Source organism: Stegodyphus dumicola, chromosome 9 (genome assembly GCF_044657685.1).
Source record: "Stegodyphus dumicola isolate Sdum_Otavi_A_Nest chromosome 9, ASM4465768v1".
Classification (NCBI taxonomy): Eukaryota; Metazoa; Arthropoda; class Arachnida; order Araneae; family Eresidae; genus Stegodyphus; species Stegodyphus dumicola.
Window position 1 is genome coordinate 103,212,202 of NC_140776.1, and position 21,939 is coordinate 103,234,140.

Here is a 21,939-nt window from a genome sequence, read left to right on the forward strand (position 1 = left end):
TTCCCTTTTTAACTAGCCTTATAATCATGGTAACAACTACTGCAAAGTCTGCCGAGTTCGCTAATTTTCTAAAATTCCCTAATCCTTTATATACAATGAAGACAACATAAATTAAAATCATGAATGAAGGAAGGTCCACTAAGATCTTGAAGTGCACATTTTAAAGAAACAGAGTTTAGAAACACATAAGTTTTCTCTTTCTTTTCCTTTCCTGCTTAATATGCTCTCTCTTCTTGAAGGAGATGGTTTAATACAGGATAAAGATGGCTTCTTTTGTTTACCATTTAATGTCAACTTCAAATTAATTAAATACTAGCACTTATCTAGATAATTTTTACTGCATTTCATATCATGTATTTACTAGATTTATAGAGATACTAATCAAAAGCAATCCATTATTTTCTGGCCCGTTCTATTTTGCTAAAAATTTACGAGTCTTCCAATGTTCCTAAAATGAAACTGCACGTAACAATGGTTGAATAATAGAAATAGTGTTAACAAAATTGTCATCAAAGTATTGGAATAAGAACTGGGAACTGGTTTGAAAGATGTCATTTGCCTTATTTAAACGACTTCATATGGAGAGACAGATAACCTGTGGTGTTAGAGTGATACAATTTTGTAATCTAATTGTCAGATAATATGTGTAGGAAATTAAAAATAATTAATCAATTAATTAAAAACTGATTAATTTGCTTATATCAAAAAGACATTTCATTGCCCCAAAATGCCAACTGATTGTTGGCAATGTGGTGTATTGGCAATTATGAGCTAATACCCAGACACTATAAATTCCTGTAACACAGGGTCCCCAACCTCTCTGTCCCTAAGAGCACATTCTACAATATCTGTTGGATGGTGGGCACCATTTATTTTTTCAAGGTGAATTATAGTTGGAAAGAGTTAATATTACATGCACGTAAAAAAAAAGATTGGTTGCATTTTGTTTTGTGCTGGTATCAGGGTTGCCACTCAAACAGGAGAACGAAATTCCCTCACTTTTTCAGGTTTTCCAGGAGTGTTTTTAAGAAAATTCCAGTCTATCCATGTAGTGTGCATTTGTTGTGCTAAAGGTAAATTAATTGTGGTGCCACTTGATAACACAAAAATTTGCTAACTGCATATGACTTATATACATATATATAAAGTATATTACCAAAACATTACTATTATGACTACAATAGGAGTTATTTTCCATTTTCCCCAATAACTTTCATTTACAAAAGAAATTAAATAAGTACAATGCATTCCATCTAAACCAAAACCAGAAATGAAATTCATTGATTTTTCAATGCAATGTATGAACTTTTAAACATAAGATTTTCTCCACCATTAATTGTAATAAAATTATGTCATGAATGATATTAAAAAGTATTATACATAAATTCTGGAATGGAAGTTATTGTTCACAAAATGGCAGTGCGGGGCCCATTTATATCTATCCTATTAAATAATATATAATTGGCAAACAATCACCTCAGTGATATTTCAACACTTGCTAAATTCTGAAAGGTTAAAAAAGCATTTTTTATGCAAAACTGTTAATATAAGCATACATAATATATGTTAAATGAAAAATATTTATTAGAATTAAAAATATGACATTTAATATATTTAAACAAAACACTAATAGAAAAAATACTAATGAAAAATAAGCACCAAATTAGATTTCTTGTTTTAACTTTGCAATTTGCAAGTCAATTGAAGAAACATCTCTGCTCAATTTTTGTTTTTTTGACTCCAAAATTTTAATCTGTGCCTTGTTCCTTTTGTCTAATAGTATTTTTTATGTTTATTATCACACAGTTTTTTGTCTTCGAGTGCTCGGTGATATGCACCACGAGCAGATCTGGCATATCATAACATATAAGGAGTTACATTAATATTAATCACACCTCCATTTACTTTTATAGCATCATAAACAGTTTGCACTGCTGTTAAAGAATTTTCCTGCAGATTTTCCACCAACATATCATTATTAACTGAAAATCCACTTTCTACTGTGGAATTGCCATGTGATAAAATTAGAACTAGTTTTACAACACTCCAAAGTTCTTTAAAATCTGAGTTATTAATCAAATCCTTATAAAAGTGATCAAGTCACATTGAAGCATAATTAGTAAAAGTGTCTTTCCAAACACCCTTACTTCTGAATAATAATTCTTTAAACTGCATTTTTGATTTATCTGAAACTGTGGAATTTATCCATTCACTTTCATATATTATATGCAATAACCTCTCCATCCTTTTCTCACATAAAAATTCATTAGACGTAATGAGCTTAGGATCTAATGAAGAAATGTATTTAACTAAGCTATATTTCAATGGGCTTCTTTCAAATATTTTTTATACCAGCTTAACCAAAAATGTTCTGCACCGAGTTCTGAATTCTCTTTTGTTAAGATCAGATACTCCACTTTTAGCTAAACTCGCACCAGCAGCAATACCCACATCTATATCTGCAACATTACAATAAATGTTTTCATCCAGAATATCTATATTTATCAGTTTTTCAGGAGCTTTTGCCTCTCGCAGTATATCTCTTTTGACAAATTTGGAGAGAAGATGACTTAGCATACTATGGAAAGTTGTATATAGAAAGGGGCACAAAGGATCAGCTGTCTGAAATGACTTTAGAAATGGATGTAAATTAACTCCTGCAACCGAAATAAAAAATGAGATTTTTGCCAAAAGTAGCTTATCTTTAACAGCTTCTCTCAGTCTTTTGAATGACACAGTTTTTGGTAGTTCGGATGATTCTACATATTTTTTGACATGATGAAAAATATCAATAGCTCTCTCAGCAACAGGTATGTTTTCACACCATTTTACTTCACAAAACTTCAACGGGAAAGTTGTACAGTTAGTGATGGCAATATAGTCTGCTTGCCAAGCAAGACTGTCTTTACATACTCTATGCATATTTTTAAATAATGCACTTAAATTCCAGTCAGTACCTTTATGGCCAGCTCTAAAGGCACCATGAACAACATGCAAACCACAGGACCCAATACGTAATACATGGCAGGCATCATTATTTGCTAAATTTTCTTTCAAATCTCTGAGGAATTTAAGATTGACATTTGGTCCATCCAATGATACTTGCAGCAATTTCTTTTTATCTAGCTCTGAGGTTCCCTCAAAGAAACTTCTCAGAAGGTCATTGGCAGATACATGTCCCCAAAAAATTGATGTGAGGTATCTTCATTCCTCGCACTGTCCCAAAATCTAACAAAAAGATCCATTTTGCCTCTCTGGACAATTCTATTTAATGCTTCATTGAAGCAAATTACAAATTCAGTGTTCTAAGATCAGAAATGAGCATCTTTTTGAAGTATGGAGCTAAACCAAATGACACTAAATATGACATTTTTGTATGTCCCAGGGTCATAGCTTTAGCTTTATTGCTGTCATCAAACACTTTCTGGAACAGAACAGCAGCAGCATTAAATGCATTATAAGAAACATCTGAAGAAACAAATTTCATAGCCCACAGTAATTCCGCAGCAAAAACTTTGTCCTCAGGTGTGAACGCGTTTAAATTTGATGATTCAGCAACTAGTGCCGAAGACTGCTGTGTTTCAGAACTGCTTTTATCTATGGAGAAATAGTTTTTTAAGTTTTCAGAGTTCATCTTCACAAAAATGATTTTCTTATGTTTTACACTGTTTATGTGGCTTGTAACTGCTTTCCTTCCCATGGTACTAAGCATGATATTTTGTTGGCAAAACGTGCATCTTGCCATGTTAGGAGCTAATTCGATAGGTTGCTACCATGGATTCCACTGAGGATTGAGACTAGAATCTGCCCAACCTGGATTAAAAAATGTCTTTTTTCAGATATTTTGCAGCTAAAAAAAGAAAGAAATCTATTTAATATTTTTAAATAAATTCAAGTATTTTATACTTATTTAGCAACACACATAAGTTAAAAATATGTGCACTAGATTTCGTAATGGTATGTTATCATACTGCCAGAATTAGTTTCACGAGTATGCCACAGAAAATTGCCTGAAATTTGAAAGTATTAACTAATAAGAAATAAATTTAGAAGGATGAAGGAACATTAAATGATATGAATAACATTTAAATAAATTAATTGAAGATTAAAAAGTGAATTACAATAATTAACGGTATTTTGCCAAATATAGTTATATTGAATGGTTAGTCAAGATAACTTGTTATTATTTTGTTTAATTTACTCCAAAATAACAAGGCATTTATAAAAAAGAAAAATGTTTAAAAGATTTTGTTTTGTATGAGCTTGGAGGAAGGGCACAGCAAAATTGGAAATTTCAAGCAAGAGCAGGATTGATTACTGATTTTTACAACATGAAGTGTATAAAAAAAGAGGGGACAAACATTTTAATATTTACTGTTTGTTTCTGAATTCGGCAACAAGTTTTATCGTCGTTTATTTCTCAAAAATAAATTTTAAATGCGAATTATTTAAAAATCGAAACAACGGAAAACCGAATTCAGAACACACACAAAACAAAACAAAACCAAAAAAAATGGGGGGAGAAGAATATTTTGCCAATTACAAAACAAAGTCAATTTTTTTAATGAAATTATAAAGTATCAGATTTTTTTGCGTCATTTCAAAGTCCAATAATCATAATACATGCCACCAACGATGTTGAAAAGCTAAACAGTTCAATTTGATTTGTTTAATACTGCACAAAATATGATTCAAAAAGCAACAATAAACTTCTTTTAACTTTAAAAATGCACTGCATGAATTCTTATCATTTTAAAAAGCAAATACGATAGAGTGTTACGTAAACATACATTAAAAAAAATTAATAAGATGTAAAAGATTACAAAATTTAACTTACCAGACTTTTTAACTGAAAACAGAAAAACGTGCTCTCTTAACCACGAGGCATAACTTCATCTCTTTCTTCCGTTCCTCATGTGCATACGATTCTTTGTGCGAGCCCCTGAATTCAAGAGGTTACTGGAAACAAAGATACTGGAAACTTTCTTTGCCTTTCTGAAAGACAATCTGGTTAGCGCCGCAAAAATTGGCTCTATGCCAGCTGCCCGAATGACAAGCACGCAATACATAATTCCACAAGAACGTGATCACTGTCAACATTGGTGCGAAAATCAGTTTTGGGGGGATTGCCGTTATGAAATTCCCTAATTTTTTTCAAATTTTGACTAAAATTGTTAAATTCCCTGATTTTTCCCTGACTTTTTTGGTCAATTTTCGATTTCCCTGACTTTTTTCGGTTTTCCAGGTAGCGTGGCAACCTTGTTGTATCTGTGATGGACGCAATTTCTATTTCATTAAAAATGAGAAAACATTTTTATTGTGATCGTATAGTGACAGGCACACATTAAACAATTGGTAGGCACCATGGTGCCTACAGGCATAGGGTTGGGAACCCTGCTCTAACACTTCCTCTAGCTATTTTCACAGTCTTCAACTGCCCTCAAAGTTTGGTGGAATTACTGACTGAGTAGAATTTTTGTTAGAATTTTTTAGAATTACTCACGCAATTCTTGTTATCTCACAGCAATTTGTGAATTACTTAACTTTTTGTTATATATATTAAACAGTTTGAATTAATTGAAAAATGTTTGATCAGATTGTGTGTGTGTGTTCTGTATTATTTTGTTTTGGAAAAAGCAATGATTTTAAATTTTAATGCTTGTTAAGACAGCAAAATAAAAGTTCCATTTCATTTTTATTAATATTTTTTAGAATTAAGAGACATTTCATACTGTTGATACTCTAAAATTATTAGGAAATGGAAAACATTAGGAAATGGTTTTAATAAGTTAAAGAAACCTTGAATAACTTTTAAAATTTCACATAAAATAGCATTACGTTAATATTATTTAGTTTTTTTAATATTTTTGCATACATTTTAGCAATCAAAATTAACATTTCAAAGCAGTTTGCAAACTACCTTTCCTGAATTACATGAATATAAAGAACAAAGCAATGAACATTAAATACTGGGAAACTTTTTCAGTGTGATATTTCTTGCTGATGACATTCATAAAACTAGCCTTAGAGTTCTAATAGTGATATCACTAAAAAATTTAAAGGAGCAATTTAGTTATATACACTCTCACAAAAAAAAAAAAAAAAAAAATATATGATCAGAGAAGGAAATAAACTACTATCATGAAACTTAACAGGCATGTACTGTCTGAGGAGATAAACAAGTGATTACAAATTCAAAACAAAACTCATTTATTAATAAGTTATGGCATGAAAAAGGTTACAAATCAGTAAGTAGTATAGCCACCTCTGGCAGCTATACAAGCCAAAACATGGCGTCGCAACAAACCAAGTACGTCACCTATGAACCTCTGCAGAAGATCATGCCATAATCTTTACAAATGTGCAGTTAATTCGCTAATATTACAGGATTCCATGCATGTCCTAAACATGCTCTGCTGGTGAGAGGTCTGGTGACCTGACAGGCCACAGGAGTATGTCATATTGTTGAAGACGTTGTTGGGAGAATCACACAATATGTAGATGAGCATTCTCTTGCTGATAAATGGCACCTGGACAACTTGATAGTATAACACAGTACAACCAGCATCAAAATATCCTCCACGTAACTGCAAGTGGTAACAATATTCTGAAGGATGACTAGAGGTGATGGTGTGTCCCAACAAATCACTTGTCACATTCTGTCATCATCATATGTTGCTCGACAACAAATGCAGGATCGGACCGCTGGCCTGGCCACCTCCACATGCATGTGCAATACATCAGCATTCAGACTGAATTAGGATTCATCACTGAAGAAGATCACACACTTCCAGTTCTTCACACTAAGACTTGCCCAAGTCTGGCAAAAATTCAGTTGATGTGGGGTCAGTGGTAGGCATCTCAATGGATGTCGGCAGCCGATACCAGCATCCTGAGCCAGATTTAGACTTAATAAGGCCCTAAGCTATTTGAGATATGAGGCCCTTTATAAGTCTGTTATAATATATTTTAATACTATATATATTATTCTTTAATTTGGGGGGCAAGAAAGTGGAGGCCCTAAGCTATAGCTTGTGTAGCTTATATGTAAATCCGGCCCTGCCAGCATCGGCTAGTCATCTCCGAATGGTTTTCCATTTCAGAGGCATCTCTAGTCACAATACCATCCATCCAAGTCAACAGACTTGTTTAAATAGCCCTACGGCACAAGCAATCATGCTGTTAAACTCTCCCGGCTGTGCATTTCAAATGTGAACCTCGTGTCATTGGTGTTGAAATTTAAATCATTTGCACATCTCTTCCCAGACTACATTCCTGCTGAGTTTAGTGATTGTGGCTCGTTGGGTGCATATATTTTTTTGTGACATAGTGTAAAATAAAATGCTGAGTTTGTGTCAAAAAAATCTGTGCCAAAAATTTGTGATATTCGTAAAAAAATAGATAGCTTTTCTCATAAATTAAAAAATTATAAATATGTCTTCAGAATGTTTTTAAAGCGAGGTAGATTTTTTTTCCATAATCTTTATATTTGGAAAAATAAGCATATTTTCTTTGCATACACTTTTTCTTCTAAGATTTCAAATTTTAGGCACATGTATAAAATCCTTCAGCACTTAAATTTCTGTAATTTATTACATTTGTAAACATTTAAAGTCATATTGACTGAATTTGAAAATTCAGAACATTTTTGTTGTAAAATATATGAGCAATAATCTCTTGTACAGTGCAGCAAAATTTTATATTATAACTGCACTATTTAACATCATCTCATACATATAGAAAGGGACAGTGGCAAGCATTAGGAAGGACATGGGAATTAATGACAGCCCTTTCTTAAATTTGTCCTCTAATTTGAAAGCTTATTGCTCATTTTTTGCTTACTCATTCCAAAAAAAAACCATCTTGCATGTCATAATTATCATTAATCTTTCTCTCCTAAGAACTAGGGTCATCTTTTAAATTCATGTACGCATGCTGTAGATAACCTAAAATTTAAACATATCCTGGAATGTGATTTTGGGGATTTGATAGAAATGGTTTTAACACGAAACTTCATACTAAGTTCCTGTAGAAAGTAAAACATTTAATTAGAATTTGATATTTTGTTTTATAAGATAAAGTTTTGAGTCTTACAGTTAAATTTTTCATATTTCACTCTTATACATACAAAACACTAAAGTATACAATTTTCCATAATAAACAACAATTTTTCAAGGTACTTACAGAAAATTCCATTGACCATAAAAGTTGGAGAGAATCCCACCAAGCATACTCATTGGCATGGACCAAAAATTTCTAATTGCACTGAAGACAGAAACAAATGTATCCTTTTCTCCACAAAGCTACACTAAATAAATTCATCCATATGATGAATCTCAGTGGTAGCATGTGGTTGGTTCCCCATTGAGTTTTTGTTATGCAGTTGGGCTGAAACCCAGATCATTCAATGTTTTTGGTATAAACTCTAGAATTCATTACAAAATTACATTGGTGGTTAACTTCGAGATGTTCAAATCTTGCAGTTGTTAACTCATCAGGTTATATAACCCTTCCACATTTCTGAATAAATCATAGATTCTTCTTCAATATTTTCTTTTACTGTTTGCAAAAGGGTAGTCACTTTCTCACTATGAACTCTTATGATATAATACTTGTTTTTCTCCCAGCAAATTCTTCCCAACATCCATTGCTCGGGTTTTCTACCTTCTTAAAAGGCTTTCATTAATTTTAAACTACATGGTTAGCATATCCAATTTTTTTCTTTGGTCTTGATAAATGGCTGTGTGCGCAAACTTCTCCTAGGTACTAATTTATAACTCTCTCGTAACTTGAATCTAATGGTTCTTTTCCCCATTCAATAGTCGCTAAATCTTGAAACCAGCTTAGATGAACCTGAATACAAAATTTAAATAGCAGAAATCTCACATCATGTACCTTTGCGAGTCTGAACATTGTGATGCCACTGCTTGTACGTTTTCAATTAAAGTGCCGTATCATGCCCCTTACCACTTTTCATTAATTTCACATTTAATATTTTTTAAATACTTTGCTGCATCTGCTTTGTAGCGGGCAGGTTTCAAGTTTTAATAGTCCCCCTTAAACTAAGACCCCCCCCCAAAAAAAGAGAAAAAGAAATGAGTAGGAAAAAAGAACTTACAAAATTTTTTAAATTTTAGTTTAAAGATCAAGATTACACAAAACCAAATGTTTTTGAAGAGTGGCTTTTCCATTACTGGCAAAAAATTGCTTTTTTTTTTTTTTTAAGGGGGTGAAAAAAGTCCATGGAATTTTTCGTATGTACCTTTTTCAACTGCGATATAAATTACTACACAGTTTATTAAAAAAGGGGTGCTGAGAATTCGTTACAAAAATACAACATGAATACATTATAAAAATTCCTTACTGGTAACGTAGAACAGAGTTCAAGGTACTTAGCAGCTCGCTGCTCTTCCTCCTTTAATTTTTGATTAGCATACCATATGTAGTTGACAACACCATATTCTTTTAAATACTGAGGAGCTTCTGCTTTATAGTAAGCTTCTGTTGCATCCAAGTATGCCCTTTCAAAATTATCTCGATAAATTTCATATTTATCTTCATTTAAGCACAAGGCAACTGTTGGAACAAACACACAAAAAAAAAAAAAAAAAAAAAAAAAAAAAAAAAAAAAACATTAAATCCACCAACATCTCATACATGCACAGTCAAAGCTGACTTTACATGAAAATTTAAATACATGCATTACTGAAATCTTGGCAGTTATTTAAGAATTCAGTTTTAGATGTGTGGAAAGAACAGCTGAAAGAAAGGAACCTGGATTCGACTTTTAAGCTCTCCGCTAAGTCTAATACAGGAAAAATTCCAACTAAATATTATTTCTAGAAATTGTATTTAATATATCAATTTATTTCAATACATCTTTTCTCAAAATAATTGTTTATATACTATGATGACATATCTAACATAGCATGTTCATCGGTAAATTCTTAATGATAGCAGAGAATTACAGAATCAGTAAATTTCAGCAACAAAATGAATAAATGAAGTTTTCATAAAATCTCAATAAGGCATTTATAATTTTCCAATAACTGATATCAGAAAAAAATGTGTGGACTACTTCAAGGAAGTAAAAGAGAAACCAAATCAAGAGCTAACAAAGAAAAAATGATTAATCAGGTGCCTCATTATTATTTTTTAATTCACAAACATATTAGTGTGCAAAACTTAAGCAATGTTTATAATTTTGACTGCAGTTCTACAAAAAATCAACTGGGAGACAAGAAATTCATACTACAAAGGCATAATGTAGTATTTAAAGAATGTAGAAAGTACAGCAGGGAAAAAAAAAAAAAAAAATTCATAGGCTGCATACCATATAGAATGAATAGAAACGGCGTTAAATGGCATTGGTGCAAGGTAGCACAGCACAATTGTCTGATCAAGACAGACAACAGCAAACCAAACAGCCTTAGTGATGGATATGAGCAGTCCTAACTGCAATGGTTTCAATGACTCATCAATAATTCAGAGACTCATCAATAATTTCACAGCTGTATGTTGAAAAATGAATTTGTTACTAAATTTTGCATACCAGTGTACAATAGTGTCAGACATAATTATTTTTAATTAATAAAGAGCACTGCAAAAAATTTATCTCAAATAAAAAATGTCTATAATTTTGAACACTCTCAGAACCAAGAGAAGTGAATATTGTCAACTATGTCCCCTACCCTTATGTTTTGGTGAAATGTTTTTCCCTCAAATATAATAGTATTTTTCCCTCAAATATAATCCCTCAAATAGCAACAGAAATCACTTTAAAAGAAACAAAAACATTCAGATTTGGAACATGCTTTGTCTTCTTTAATTCTATATCATTTGAAATTTTTTGTGATCACGACAGCTTTGGGGGAAACCATAATTTAATGCATATTTTTTAATGAATTTGTGAGATCTATAACACAAATAAAAAGTCATCATTTGTATGCTAAATGTTATTTTTGTAGACTCAAAATTTATAGTAGCTTTAGAAAAAACAGCCTATACACACACACACACATATATATATATATATAGTACAAAGTTCGAAATCTGGACTCTTTGGGACTTCGGAGATTCTGGATTTGGGATTTTTCCAGATATTAGAACAGCAGTTTAAATCTAATAAGACTGCATGTAGAAATTATAAAATTAAAAATATGAAATCACGATTTATGAAATAATGAACTATTTATGATCTAAAGGGTATCAAAATTTAAAAAAAAAATTAAACTTAATATTTATTTGTTTATCTTATTAAACATTTCTTTCAATGTAAATTGTTTAAGTTGCTTTGTTTTTGTGCTAATACTTTCTCTTTAACTCTGTAGACACGCATAATCTCTTGTTCAGTTACATTGTTGAAGTCCTGTAACTGCTGTTTCGAGAATTCCGACTAACTTGTCAATCGAAATTTTCTCGTTTTCAGTAACTTCTCTGTCACTTTCTTCACTATCACTATCACTTTCTTTCTTCACTTATATCTATCACTATTTCTTCACTATCACCATGGTATTTTCTGGATCTAGAACCATACTACAGATTTCGCCATTCGTTAATTGATTGATGATTGAGAAGCATTGTCATCACAATGAAAAACTTCTTTTATATCATCTTCATTTATTACTGCTTCTCTAAATTTCTTTATAAAAATCTGTTAATTGTAAAATTTCACCTTTGTTTTGCAATATCCAAAAACCTTTAGAATTAGTGGCTATCATCATCAAATTTAGCTATCCTTCACTATACATATTTGGCTATGCATCATGCGCTTGGCGACTAATGACAAGTTGTTCCGTTAAATTTTATCTCGCTTCTATTGCGCACTGTGACAATTAAGCCTGAATTGTATTAGTTTAGTTATTTATTATACTTATGTCTATTTCTTGCACATGCTTTTAAGGCTTATCAGAGTTCTGAATAAATAAATTCCCACATACATTTAAGCCTTATTGACAGCTGGCGCTAGATATCTTACCACCTGATGCAGCCTGTGGTTCCTAAATTCTGCGACTCGGCGTGGCCATACGAGCCCTGGCACTGGTTCTGGGTTTATATGAATAATAAATCAGTTATTCTTAATTCAAATAGCCCTAAGAAGAGGCTCAAACTCGGAATGATTTTTTTTTTTTTTTTTTTTTTTTTTTCTGGAATTTTGGATTACAGTCCAAGATTTGTAGGTATGATACTTGAAAGTAGGGATGAGAGAAAAAGGTGATGCTACATCATTTCCGGCTTGTGCTTTGTGAGTACAGCTAGCATTTTGTTAGTATGAATATAATATTTATTAGTCTTATTTTCATTGATCGTCTGCTCTTTTTTAATTTTGATTACCTAATTTTAAAAATTCTGCGCTAAATTTAAATAAGATGTGGAAAGAAATATTACTTGTTCTTTATACAAAATGGAATTAAAACTAAATTGTTCTTTCACAAGTGGCTACAATACTCTTTTCATATAAAGACAGGCCTTTTAAAGCTCCATCAAAATATATCATACTGAAACACATTATTTAGTTTGTGTACCAGATTTAAAAAAAAAAAAAAAAAAAAGTTAAATAACTATGTTCCGTTGCTATCATATTATCGGTGAATATTATAAATATCAAAAATTTACTGTTACAATTTTCTACAATACCTCAAGTAAATAAACACTTTACAGTTACTTATTGTAACTTCATGTAATACTCGGTTACTTTACCGAAATAAAGAGTTCTAGTAAATATTAGATTTTGTTGGAATAAACAAGAATATGTAATTTCCCCAAAACGTTATGCTTTAAGAAAATTTTAAATAAGCATACAATGCGTAAATTTTACATTTCAAAAGGTATTTCTCTTCAAAATATTTTTGTTTCATGAATTGATAAAAATTATTCCGTCCTTGAACAAAATGTTCAATAAAACACAGAGCATAAAAATACACAGTGAAACTCCATCCACGGTTTAGGAAAAAGCCAGAGAGTGTATCTCTAATGCCCACTAAAAGCCATTCCGCAATCTAAACTCTTTCCGTTGCAAGACATTCCGGAACCTTTCCTTTTTCTTCCTCTTACCCGAGTAAATTGAACTCATCCAGTTAACAAAAGCAGCCATTCTGGGATTGCCAGTCTAGTACAAAAGCAGCCATTCCGGGACTGGCGGTCTAGTATACCTCTAAATGTTATCATTGGGTTTATGAGTATTATCAACAAAATTTATTTATATGGAAAGAAATTTTTGGTAAATTTTTCCTTGTCAACAATTTTTAGTGCATTTAACTTAAATCTGTAATTATCGCCAAGCATAATGTGAGCATAAAAAGTTACCATACTCCTTTATTATTCAATTACTAACATAAAAAAAAATTGTTTAGGCATCGCTACATAATTCATTACTCAAGTTGTCATGTTTTGATAAACATGTGGTGAAAGGAAGGTATAATAAATACTGATTCGCCAGGTTGACGTCAGATCAGCGATGTATCTATGTGGAATGTTTAAGTTTGAGATGCGTGCCAAGCAGATATGCAGCAACGAAGCCAAATTACTGATCGTACAAATTTATGCTAAAATGATTGTTTCTTCAATAACAAGGTATTTTATTTAGTGCTGAAGTGAAATTAAGAATAAGGACTTTCCAGATGTTTTATTACACGCGAAAGGGGGAAAATCAAATGCGCATGTGTAAAGCCTACCAGAAAAACGTTGTTGGTGGTTTTGAGGTTTGGATTTTAGATCATTCCAGATAATGAACGTCAGATTTCGGACTTTGTACGTTTACATATTTCTGTATTCCCCCCAGATTTTTTTCAGCATATGATTTAACAATTTCTTATTAACAGTAACAATATAAAATATATGCACAAACGGAAACTTATTTTGTGTAAATAATAAAAATATTATTCAAATTGATAAGTTATTTGAAATATATAATGCAATAGTATTATTGTGTATTTATGTGTGCTTTTCAGTGAAATATATTTATGACTCACGCCATATATCTTTAGAAACAGCATACATTGCATATTTTTACCTCTTGGTTTTCAAGCAGTAAACTTAATAGGTTAAATGGGATACAGAGTAACTATGGTATGTATATACTGCATCACAGAAAAACTATTTAATTCATAATATCCAATTCTGCTGACCTCTGTACTTCATTTGCTCTGAAAATAAGGATAATATTATCATAATAAAATCCCTAGCCAGAAAAAGAAAGGGGGAAAGAACATGTAGCTCATTTTTAGGTTTTTTATTTCAAATCCTGAACAGTTTACAAGCAAGAAATTCAGTAGCGTAAATTTTTTAATCTTTTTTTCACCTATATTTCTGAATAAAATAAAGTATATCACAAAAAAATCCATTTAAGCTTTGAAGTTCATTTTTAAATAATAATAATACCATATGATTCTCTAACTCCTATCACCAACTGTGAATCAATAACCTCTCCAGTTCTCTCAGCATGGACAAGTTTCATTGCACTATTTTGAAGCCTATGCTTGATGTTCGAAAAAATACTCTGATTCCATCTCTCCAGCAGTGCCTGTAAATACAAAAGCAACAAATGTTTTTAAATATACACTTACTTGTAAACTTACTTTGACAGATTTCAGAAAAAGCAAAAATTAAATATCAACAACCTTTCGAATTCCATTCCTCTTAAATGAAGGGAATTTGCCAGCTACTGCAGCTTCCAAATGTGAAAATGGCATAAGCAAATAACTGCACTGAGTAGAAAACTTTCTCCATTCTACTATATAGGCTTTCAGCAAAGCTTCATCTTGTTGAACAGAAAGAACATACTAAAAAAGATACCAATCAATTAACATATAAATGCAAACCAAGAGATAATATTTTTGAAAATGAGCCAGTATTTATGACATTTTCTAACAGAGATTTGATAATACTAAAAATACCACATATATCACTATTAAACTATTCTTCACGGTTCGTACACATTTCCTTATATGAAAATTAAGGACTTTTAAGGACCATCAAAGAAAAAATTAAGGACCTATCAGCAAACAAAAAAATGAATAGAATAAAGCAATTATCCATACAACCGACTTCATGCTTGTAATTTCACTTTAAAAAACTAACAGAAGTGTGTATTATGCACTATTATTAAATTCAACTTAATACTTACCATAAAACAATTTTGAAAATTAAACTAACTCCCTACAAGTTATGAAGTAGATAACATTAAATGAGGAAAATAATTTCTTGAAAAACATGTATAAGTGTATTTTACACTAATAACAGTCACTATTTTAGAGATTTACATGATTATTATTTAACTTATTTGATATTTATTTAAACATAGTCAACTACTATTATAATCACAATGTAAGAATATTTTGCAGATTAAAATAACTGATTTGTAAACATACAATTTATTTCCTTGGTTTTTTGAAAGATACTAGAATAATAAACTGTACAATAAAAGATACAAAACATTTGTGCTTTTTTTAAATCTGAAATCTTCCTTTTCTTTAACTATTCTTCTAAGTTCATTTGCTTTGATAAACAAATCAATGTTCCTGCTGGTCTCAGCTTTATCTGCTAAAGCATCTACTTCTTCATTAATGTCTTTAATGTCCCTTTGAGGAAAGTTTTTCTTCTGCTTCATATAATCAATTTCTTCTTCAATAATATTTCTTTTCCTTTTTGAATTTTCAGATTTAGTTAAAGATTTTTGTTCTTCTAAATACTGAACTTCTAAATAACGAACTCCACTTCTTGCAGAAGCTGCTGCTGATCTCATTTCTTTATTAATTTCGATATTAAGAACACCTCCAGAAAATTTTATGTAATCAAATACTGTGCGTTGAAAAATGTATGATGAGTCACTTAAATTTTCAATTTCAATTGCTTTATTTACAGAGAAGCCCCTTTCCACAGAGGCCTGTTCATGTGACAAGATAAGAATACTTGTCACAGTGAATACTTGAATAGTGAAAATATACATTTTTTACTATATATATATAATTTATTTCCTAAACAATATAGATTAATTGATTATATTATCTCCTAAGTTTAATTAAAGTAGAATTATTTTAAAAGAGTGAATCCATACTGGTAAGTTATATTTTGAAAGATGTATATATATGTATATATAAAGTCCGAGATCCGGACATCTAATATCTGGAATGATCTAAAATCTGGACCTCAAAGCCACCACCAACCAATTGCGCATTAGATTTTTTCCCTCATCATAAAAAAAAATGCCAGAAATCCGATTCTTAATCTTAGTTTGGTGCTAAATAAAATATCTCATTATTGAAGAAATAATTATTTTAGCATAAATTTGTGTGATTAGTAACTTGACTCCATAGCTGCGTATCTGCTTGGCATAATCTCAAACCGAAACATTTGTTAATTTTACACCAACTAATATTTTATATCCTTGATGCCGAAATCGCGAATCATTATTTATTGTATTTTGCTTTCATCACCGCATGTTTATCAACGAATGACAACTTGAGTGATGAATCATGCAGCGATGCCAAATAACAGAGTATTATACGATTACAGATTTAAATTTAATGCGCTAAAATGTTGACAAGGGGAGATTTAGCAGAAATTTCTTTCCTTATGCTAAAAATAGATTTTGTTAATGATACTCATAGGACAAACGATTATATTTAGTGCTATTTGAATTAAGAATAACTGATTTGTTATTCACATAAAGCCAGAACCAGCTCCAGAGCTCGCATGGCCGCACCAGGCGGTAGAATTTAGCGAAGTTAAACAGAAGTTTTTCATTGCAATGACAATGCCCAATCATCAATCAATTAACGGAGGGCGGAATCTGTAGTATGGTTCTAAATCCAGAAAATACAGCTACCGATAGTGAAGAAAGTAACAGAGAGGTTACTGAACGAGAAAAAATTTTGATTGACAAGTTATTCGGAATTCTCGACACAGCAATTACAGGACTTGAACAATGGAACTTAATAACTGAACAAGAAATTATATGTCTATAGTATTAGTCTAAAGTATTAGCAGAGAAAACAAATCAAACAACTCACATTGAAAGAAATGTTTATTAAAGTAAACATATAAATATTAAGCTCTTTTCTTTGGTAAATTTTGATACCCTTTAAATCATAAATGCTTCATTATTTCATAAATCACGATTTCATATTTTCAAATTTATAATTTCTACGTGCCATCTTAGTAGATTTAAAATGATCTAATATCCGGAAAAATCTCAAATCTAGGATCGCCGAAGTCCCGACGAGTCCAGACCTCGGACTTTGTACACTGTATAAATATATATATATATAATACGGAATGTATATTTTCAGTTAAACTTCTACCCAATAACTTTAGTAATTCATGAAAGTTAATTTTGCATCTAGTTAATTCAGGAAAATTAGTTTCAATTAGTTGTTTTCAGCTTTAAAAATATTTAAAAAATTTTAATTAGTTATTTTCAACTAATAATTGTATCGCCATTAGCAAAAATTATGCATTACTATCAAAAACATAGGTTTAAACCAAATACTTAATTGTCTATTGAAGCTTCAAAACGTATTTCCGAACTTCACTTTTTCTCAGCTAGCGTTACCGATTTTGCCCTTGGCGACCTAAAATCGAAATGGAGCCAACAGATTTCCCGCGAAATCGATAACAGACCCTCTGCAGAAATAAACTCATAATCCCGATATCCCATACATATAGTATGTGCAAAAGAGAATAAACTCCGTAGAAGGTGATAAAAAATTAATTTATGGCTTAATTGAAACAAACACAGAAATTAAGCTAAGCAAAACCGTGTAAAAACAAATTGAAATGATAAAACGAAACTTAATTTTAATGTGAATTTTCAGTGCTGACTCTCCCATTCTAGAAATTGCAATTTGTTTCAGACAAAGACCACATTTAAGGATTGCCATCCATCAATATCCAGTCTTTGTAGTCAGCTTGATGAAGCCACAGTTTATTGAAAATGCACTTTCCAGGCATCTCGTTCCTATTGGCGTCGGAAGGGTTGTGGCCTTCCAGGTTGGAATTGCTCTAGTTTTGGCAAATATTTTCAGAATCTCCCCCCTCCCTTTTTTTTTCTCGAGCACCTTCATCATCACTTTCGCCTCTTAAAGAACTTCCAGCTTCACGCTTTCGTCACAGTCTGCCTAAATTTATGGATAACACCTGTTTCGAAAGATTGCGTGAATAGCCAATCAGACACCGATACTTTCGTTCGGGTAGCTAATTGTTTTTTTTAATCGTTTGCAATGCAAATCCGCCAGCAGATTAGTTAAGAGCTGTGTAATTTTAATTCCATATTCATGAGAAATCGTAATTCACACTTAGAATGGCAATCATTAGAAATGATAAGAAATGTCAAATGAGCAAAATTAAGGACCGTTTATTCCTTTTGGCCAAAATTAAGGACTTTTAAGGACCGTACGAACCCTGTTCTTTAACAAAATACCAACCTGTTAAATATATGTATGCATTTATGTATCATTACAGTATGCGGTGGCATAAAATTTATACAAAATAATTAGGGAAAGACTTTTTGATCAACATCTACAAAAACATAAATATCTACACTAATGAGTACAAGCCTACTTAGAGGTAACAAAAAGTGGAATACGCAATATTTTTCTTCCATTCTAAGATACCATTATTTTATCACACCTCTCTTTAACTTCAGTATCACTATCAAGGGAGGAGGGGAAGATTTTTCATTTTAATAAAATAAAATAAATGAAATAACAAAATTCAAACACATCTAGCAAACATTTCTTTCTTAAATTATGTTTGATTTATTAATGACAATATATCTGTTTAAGATTAGGGAAAATCTATTACTCAAAGATGCTTTCCATTTTTAAAGACATCCATATGGGGGGAAAATATGCATCTTAAAATCAGAGAAATATGAAATTATGCCTAGCTTCTTTTCCCCAAGTACAAAATACTATCCCATGAGAACTTAAAAAGAACACAAGATTCTTTTGATCATTTCAACATGACATCATAAAGAATATCATCTCGGATGAATCACAGATAGATGTGTATTACACTCTAAGAGGAGAAAAAAACTGAATATTCAGTTCTTTTCTTGGATTTGAAGCAAAACCTTTTGGCATATACAGTCAGCCTCTACTAGTAAAAGAAATGATTAATTCTGCATGGTTAATAATTCATGGTAAATATGTAAATGACAAATGCAGTTCTGGTTCTTTTCAGCACTCAAATGCAGACAATTCCTCCTGCATTATTAAATGTGGTCAAAAGATTTATTAAGAAAGGTATATTATTCGCTGGATACTTTATTGCAATTACATTCCCCTTAATGCTAAGAATGTCCTTGAAAAGTATCACAATTTTTTATAAAGCATCAAAGCAATAGGTCTGAGTATTTAAAAAAAAATAACAACATTATATGTATATTATATAAATGAATAAATATACAAAGCGAAAAACAGTTCAAGCCTAAATATAATTCCATATATACATATATGTAAGAAAAATAATGAATATGTAAAAGATTAAATTGTTTATGTTTTATTTATTTAAAGAAAAATAAATCCTCGTGCACCACAAAGTATTACACGAGACATGCAAATCGTAAGTAAAAAAGGCAAAATTGTAAGTAATAACATCAGTGTTCAATAATACAATGAAATCATACACAAAGAGGAAAAAAAACACAAAAAAAAAGTAAATACAAAACTATAAAAATGTATAAAGAAATCTTTTACAATGTTTAAAATAAAAGTCAACAAAATCGTTGAAAGCTCAGTAGGCCAAAAAGATTAAATTAGCAACGTAAATTTCCCTTCTCTATTCTAAAAATAGTAACCCCTCTCTGTACTGCGTCATTTCGAGACTATTCTATGCCATATGATTCTTACGTAATTATGATGATGTAAATGGAACTAAAACTCAGCCAGCCAATAATAATTTTACAGCAATATTGACTGTCCAATCAGAATGCTTTGAGAACCAAAACTAGCTCAGTTTGACTTAGATTTCATCCTGAACATTACGCACTTGCTTTCTATGCTTTGGCCTGGCCACACTGCAGTCTGTCTGCTTTTTCTTTCTTATTGCAAATTTATCTAAAATGTAAAATCTCTTGGAATAGGCACAATCAATGTGCCAACTTGATTTTCACCGCAACATGTTTGCTAAAATAAAAAATGAAGATTTAAACCTGCATTCGCCTCCAATTTTTTAGTCATTATGGATCAGCACTTCTACGCTATATTATGAGCACAAGGAAAAGCCGGAACACTGTCGAATTGTGCTTAGATCCATATTGAACAAGAATTTTGATTGCATAGTATCTAAAGAACTTGGCAGTCGTGGCAATTTTAATTCCATTTTCATTTGCAATTGATAATTTGTTGCCACAATCACTTGGCACTCTAGTCGTGCCTTTCCACAGAAGATTTACATTTTTGATATTGTTGAGATGGAAAGCAAGCCAGCGAAATTACATCTTAGCAGAGTAGAGAGCAAAGCTGAAGTGCATAGTTATGCAAGATGGAAACACACGAAGAGAAAAGTTTTGGTTTGCAATTCGGTGATTGGCAAGAGGCATCTGCATTAAGGATTACGTAAGATCGCATGATTAATTTAAATGATGCAGTTTCGACTTAAGTGCTATTTTTAGGACAGATAGATGAAGTTTCCAAATGAAATAGAAAATAAAAGAGGTTATAGTGAATTAAATTTAGAAGTTTGCTTTCATATTTTTTTATCTTACATATATATATATTTATTATACCTTATATAGATATATATATGTAAGATATAATAAAATATGATGGCTACTACACTGAGAAATAATTGGCAGCCTCAGAATGACTATTCTAAATTTGGTGTTCATCCCCTAAGTTCATCTTTTCTCCCAAATTTGAGATCTCTCCAAGATCATATGACCGTTATATAAACGGCTTGCAAAGAGAACTAAAACCTAAAATTAACAAATTGTGCTTGGCTGTACATATATGTACCTGCCTAATATAAATGCTGCTTCGCGTGCAATTATGTCATTCATTTTCATAACTTCTCTTGCACTGCAAAACCTCTGTGCTGCTATGCATAATTGTCCTCCTTTGTTCCTGATCTAAGATGACATAGTATGGTGTCAACCTATGTACACTGCGCAAAAAAAAAAAAGGGGGGGGACAGTTCTATATCTGCCTTTTCGGCTGAGCCGATTCACAAAATTCAAATTGTGTTCTTCATGTCTCAAAAGCGCGACTTAGGATATATATTACATTTATATATACAGTAGACTCCCGATTATTCGTAGGCGAATTATGCACAGAGCGGATTATCCGCGCATGACATAAAGTTTTCCCCCCCCAAGCGTAAAGCAAAGAAAATAAAAATGTTCACAAAACTGAGTGAAATGTTAAATTTACTAAACATCGTGCTTATTTATGGCAAAAATATCCCAGGCCTTCTCGGAACCTTACCCTCGGCCCCTATGATGAGTAAGTGATTACTCACCCTTGCAGTGCTCGCTTCACCACCCTTTCTCATCTTAATCTTACTGACACATCCACTTCCTTTCACTCGGCATTGTTAGTTTAAGCCTAATAGTGTTTGCGAACCAGTCCGAGTTAAATTTCTTTTGATGCGTCTTTTGGCTAGTTGACTCGTTCTAAGTAGCGACATGGAATTCGAGAAATTGAACTTCATTGGGAGAAACTTAGTGGTGAATAACAAGCAGCCGACGATTTCCACCATGAATTTGAAGAATTTGTTTTAAAAGAACAGCTATCTTTTGAACATATTTACAATGCCGACAAATCGGGACTTTTGTGGAAATATCTTCCCACTCACACTTTAGTATCTGAAAGTGAAAGTAAAGCAGCGGGTCATAAAAGCAGCAAGGAAAGGATCACTATCATGTCTTAATGTAATGCTACCGGTGAACATAAACTTAGACTTTTTGTCATTGGAAAGTAAAAAAAAAAAAAAAAAGAG

The 21,939-nt window shown here is 31.6% G+C and overlaps 1 protein-coding gene across 11 annotated transcripts in view; it reads right to left on the reverse strand.

The window, feature by feature from the left end:
* LOC118205983 (cullin-5-like) overlaps positions 1-21,939 on the reverse strand; it is a 170,684-nt gene that overhangs the window by 86,116 nt on the left and 62,629 nt on the right. For 10 of the 11 annotated variants that reach the window (XM_085823827.1, XM_085823830.1, XM_085823829.1 and 7 more), the window contains 3 exons: positions 14,619-14,780; positions 14,380-14,521; positions 9,365-9,576 (listed from right to left, as the gene is read on the reverse strand). In XM_085823827.1, the coding sequence (XP_085679953.1) occupies positions 9,365-9,576; positions 14,380-14,521; positions 14,619-14,780 (516 nt within the window). Of the gene's footprint in view, positions 1-9,364; positions 9,577-14,379; positions 14,522-14,618; positions 14,781-19,697; positions 19,811-21,939 lie in introns of those variants that run through there. The other variant, XM_085823834.1, reaches the window with a different exon arrangement.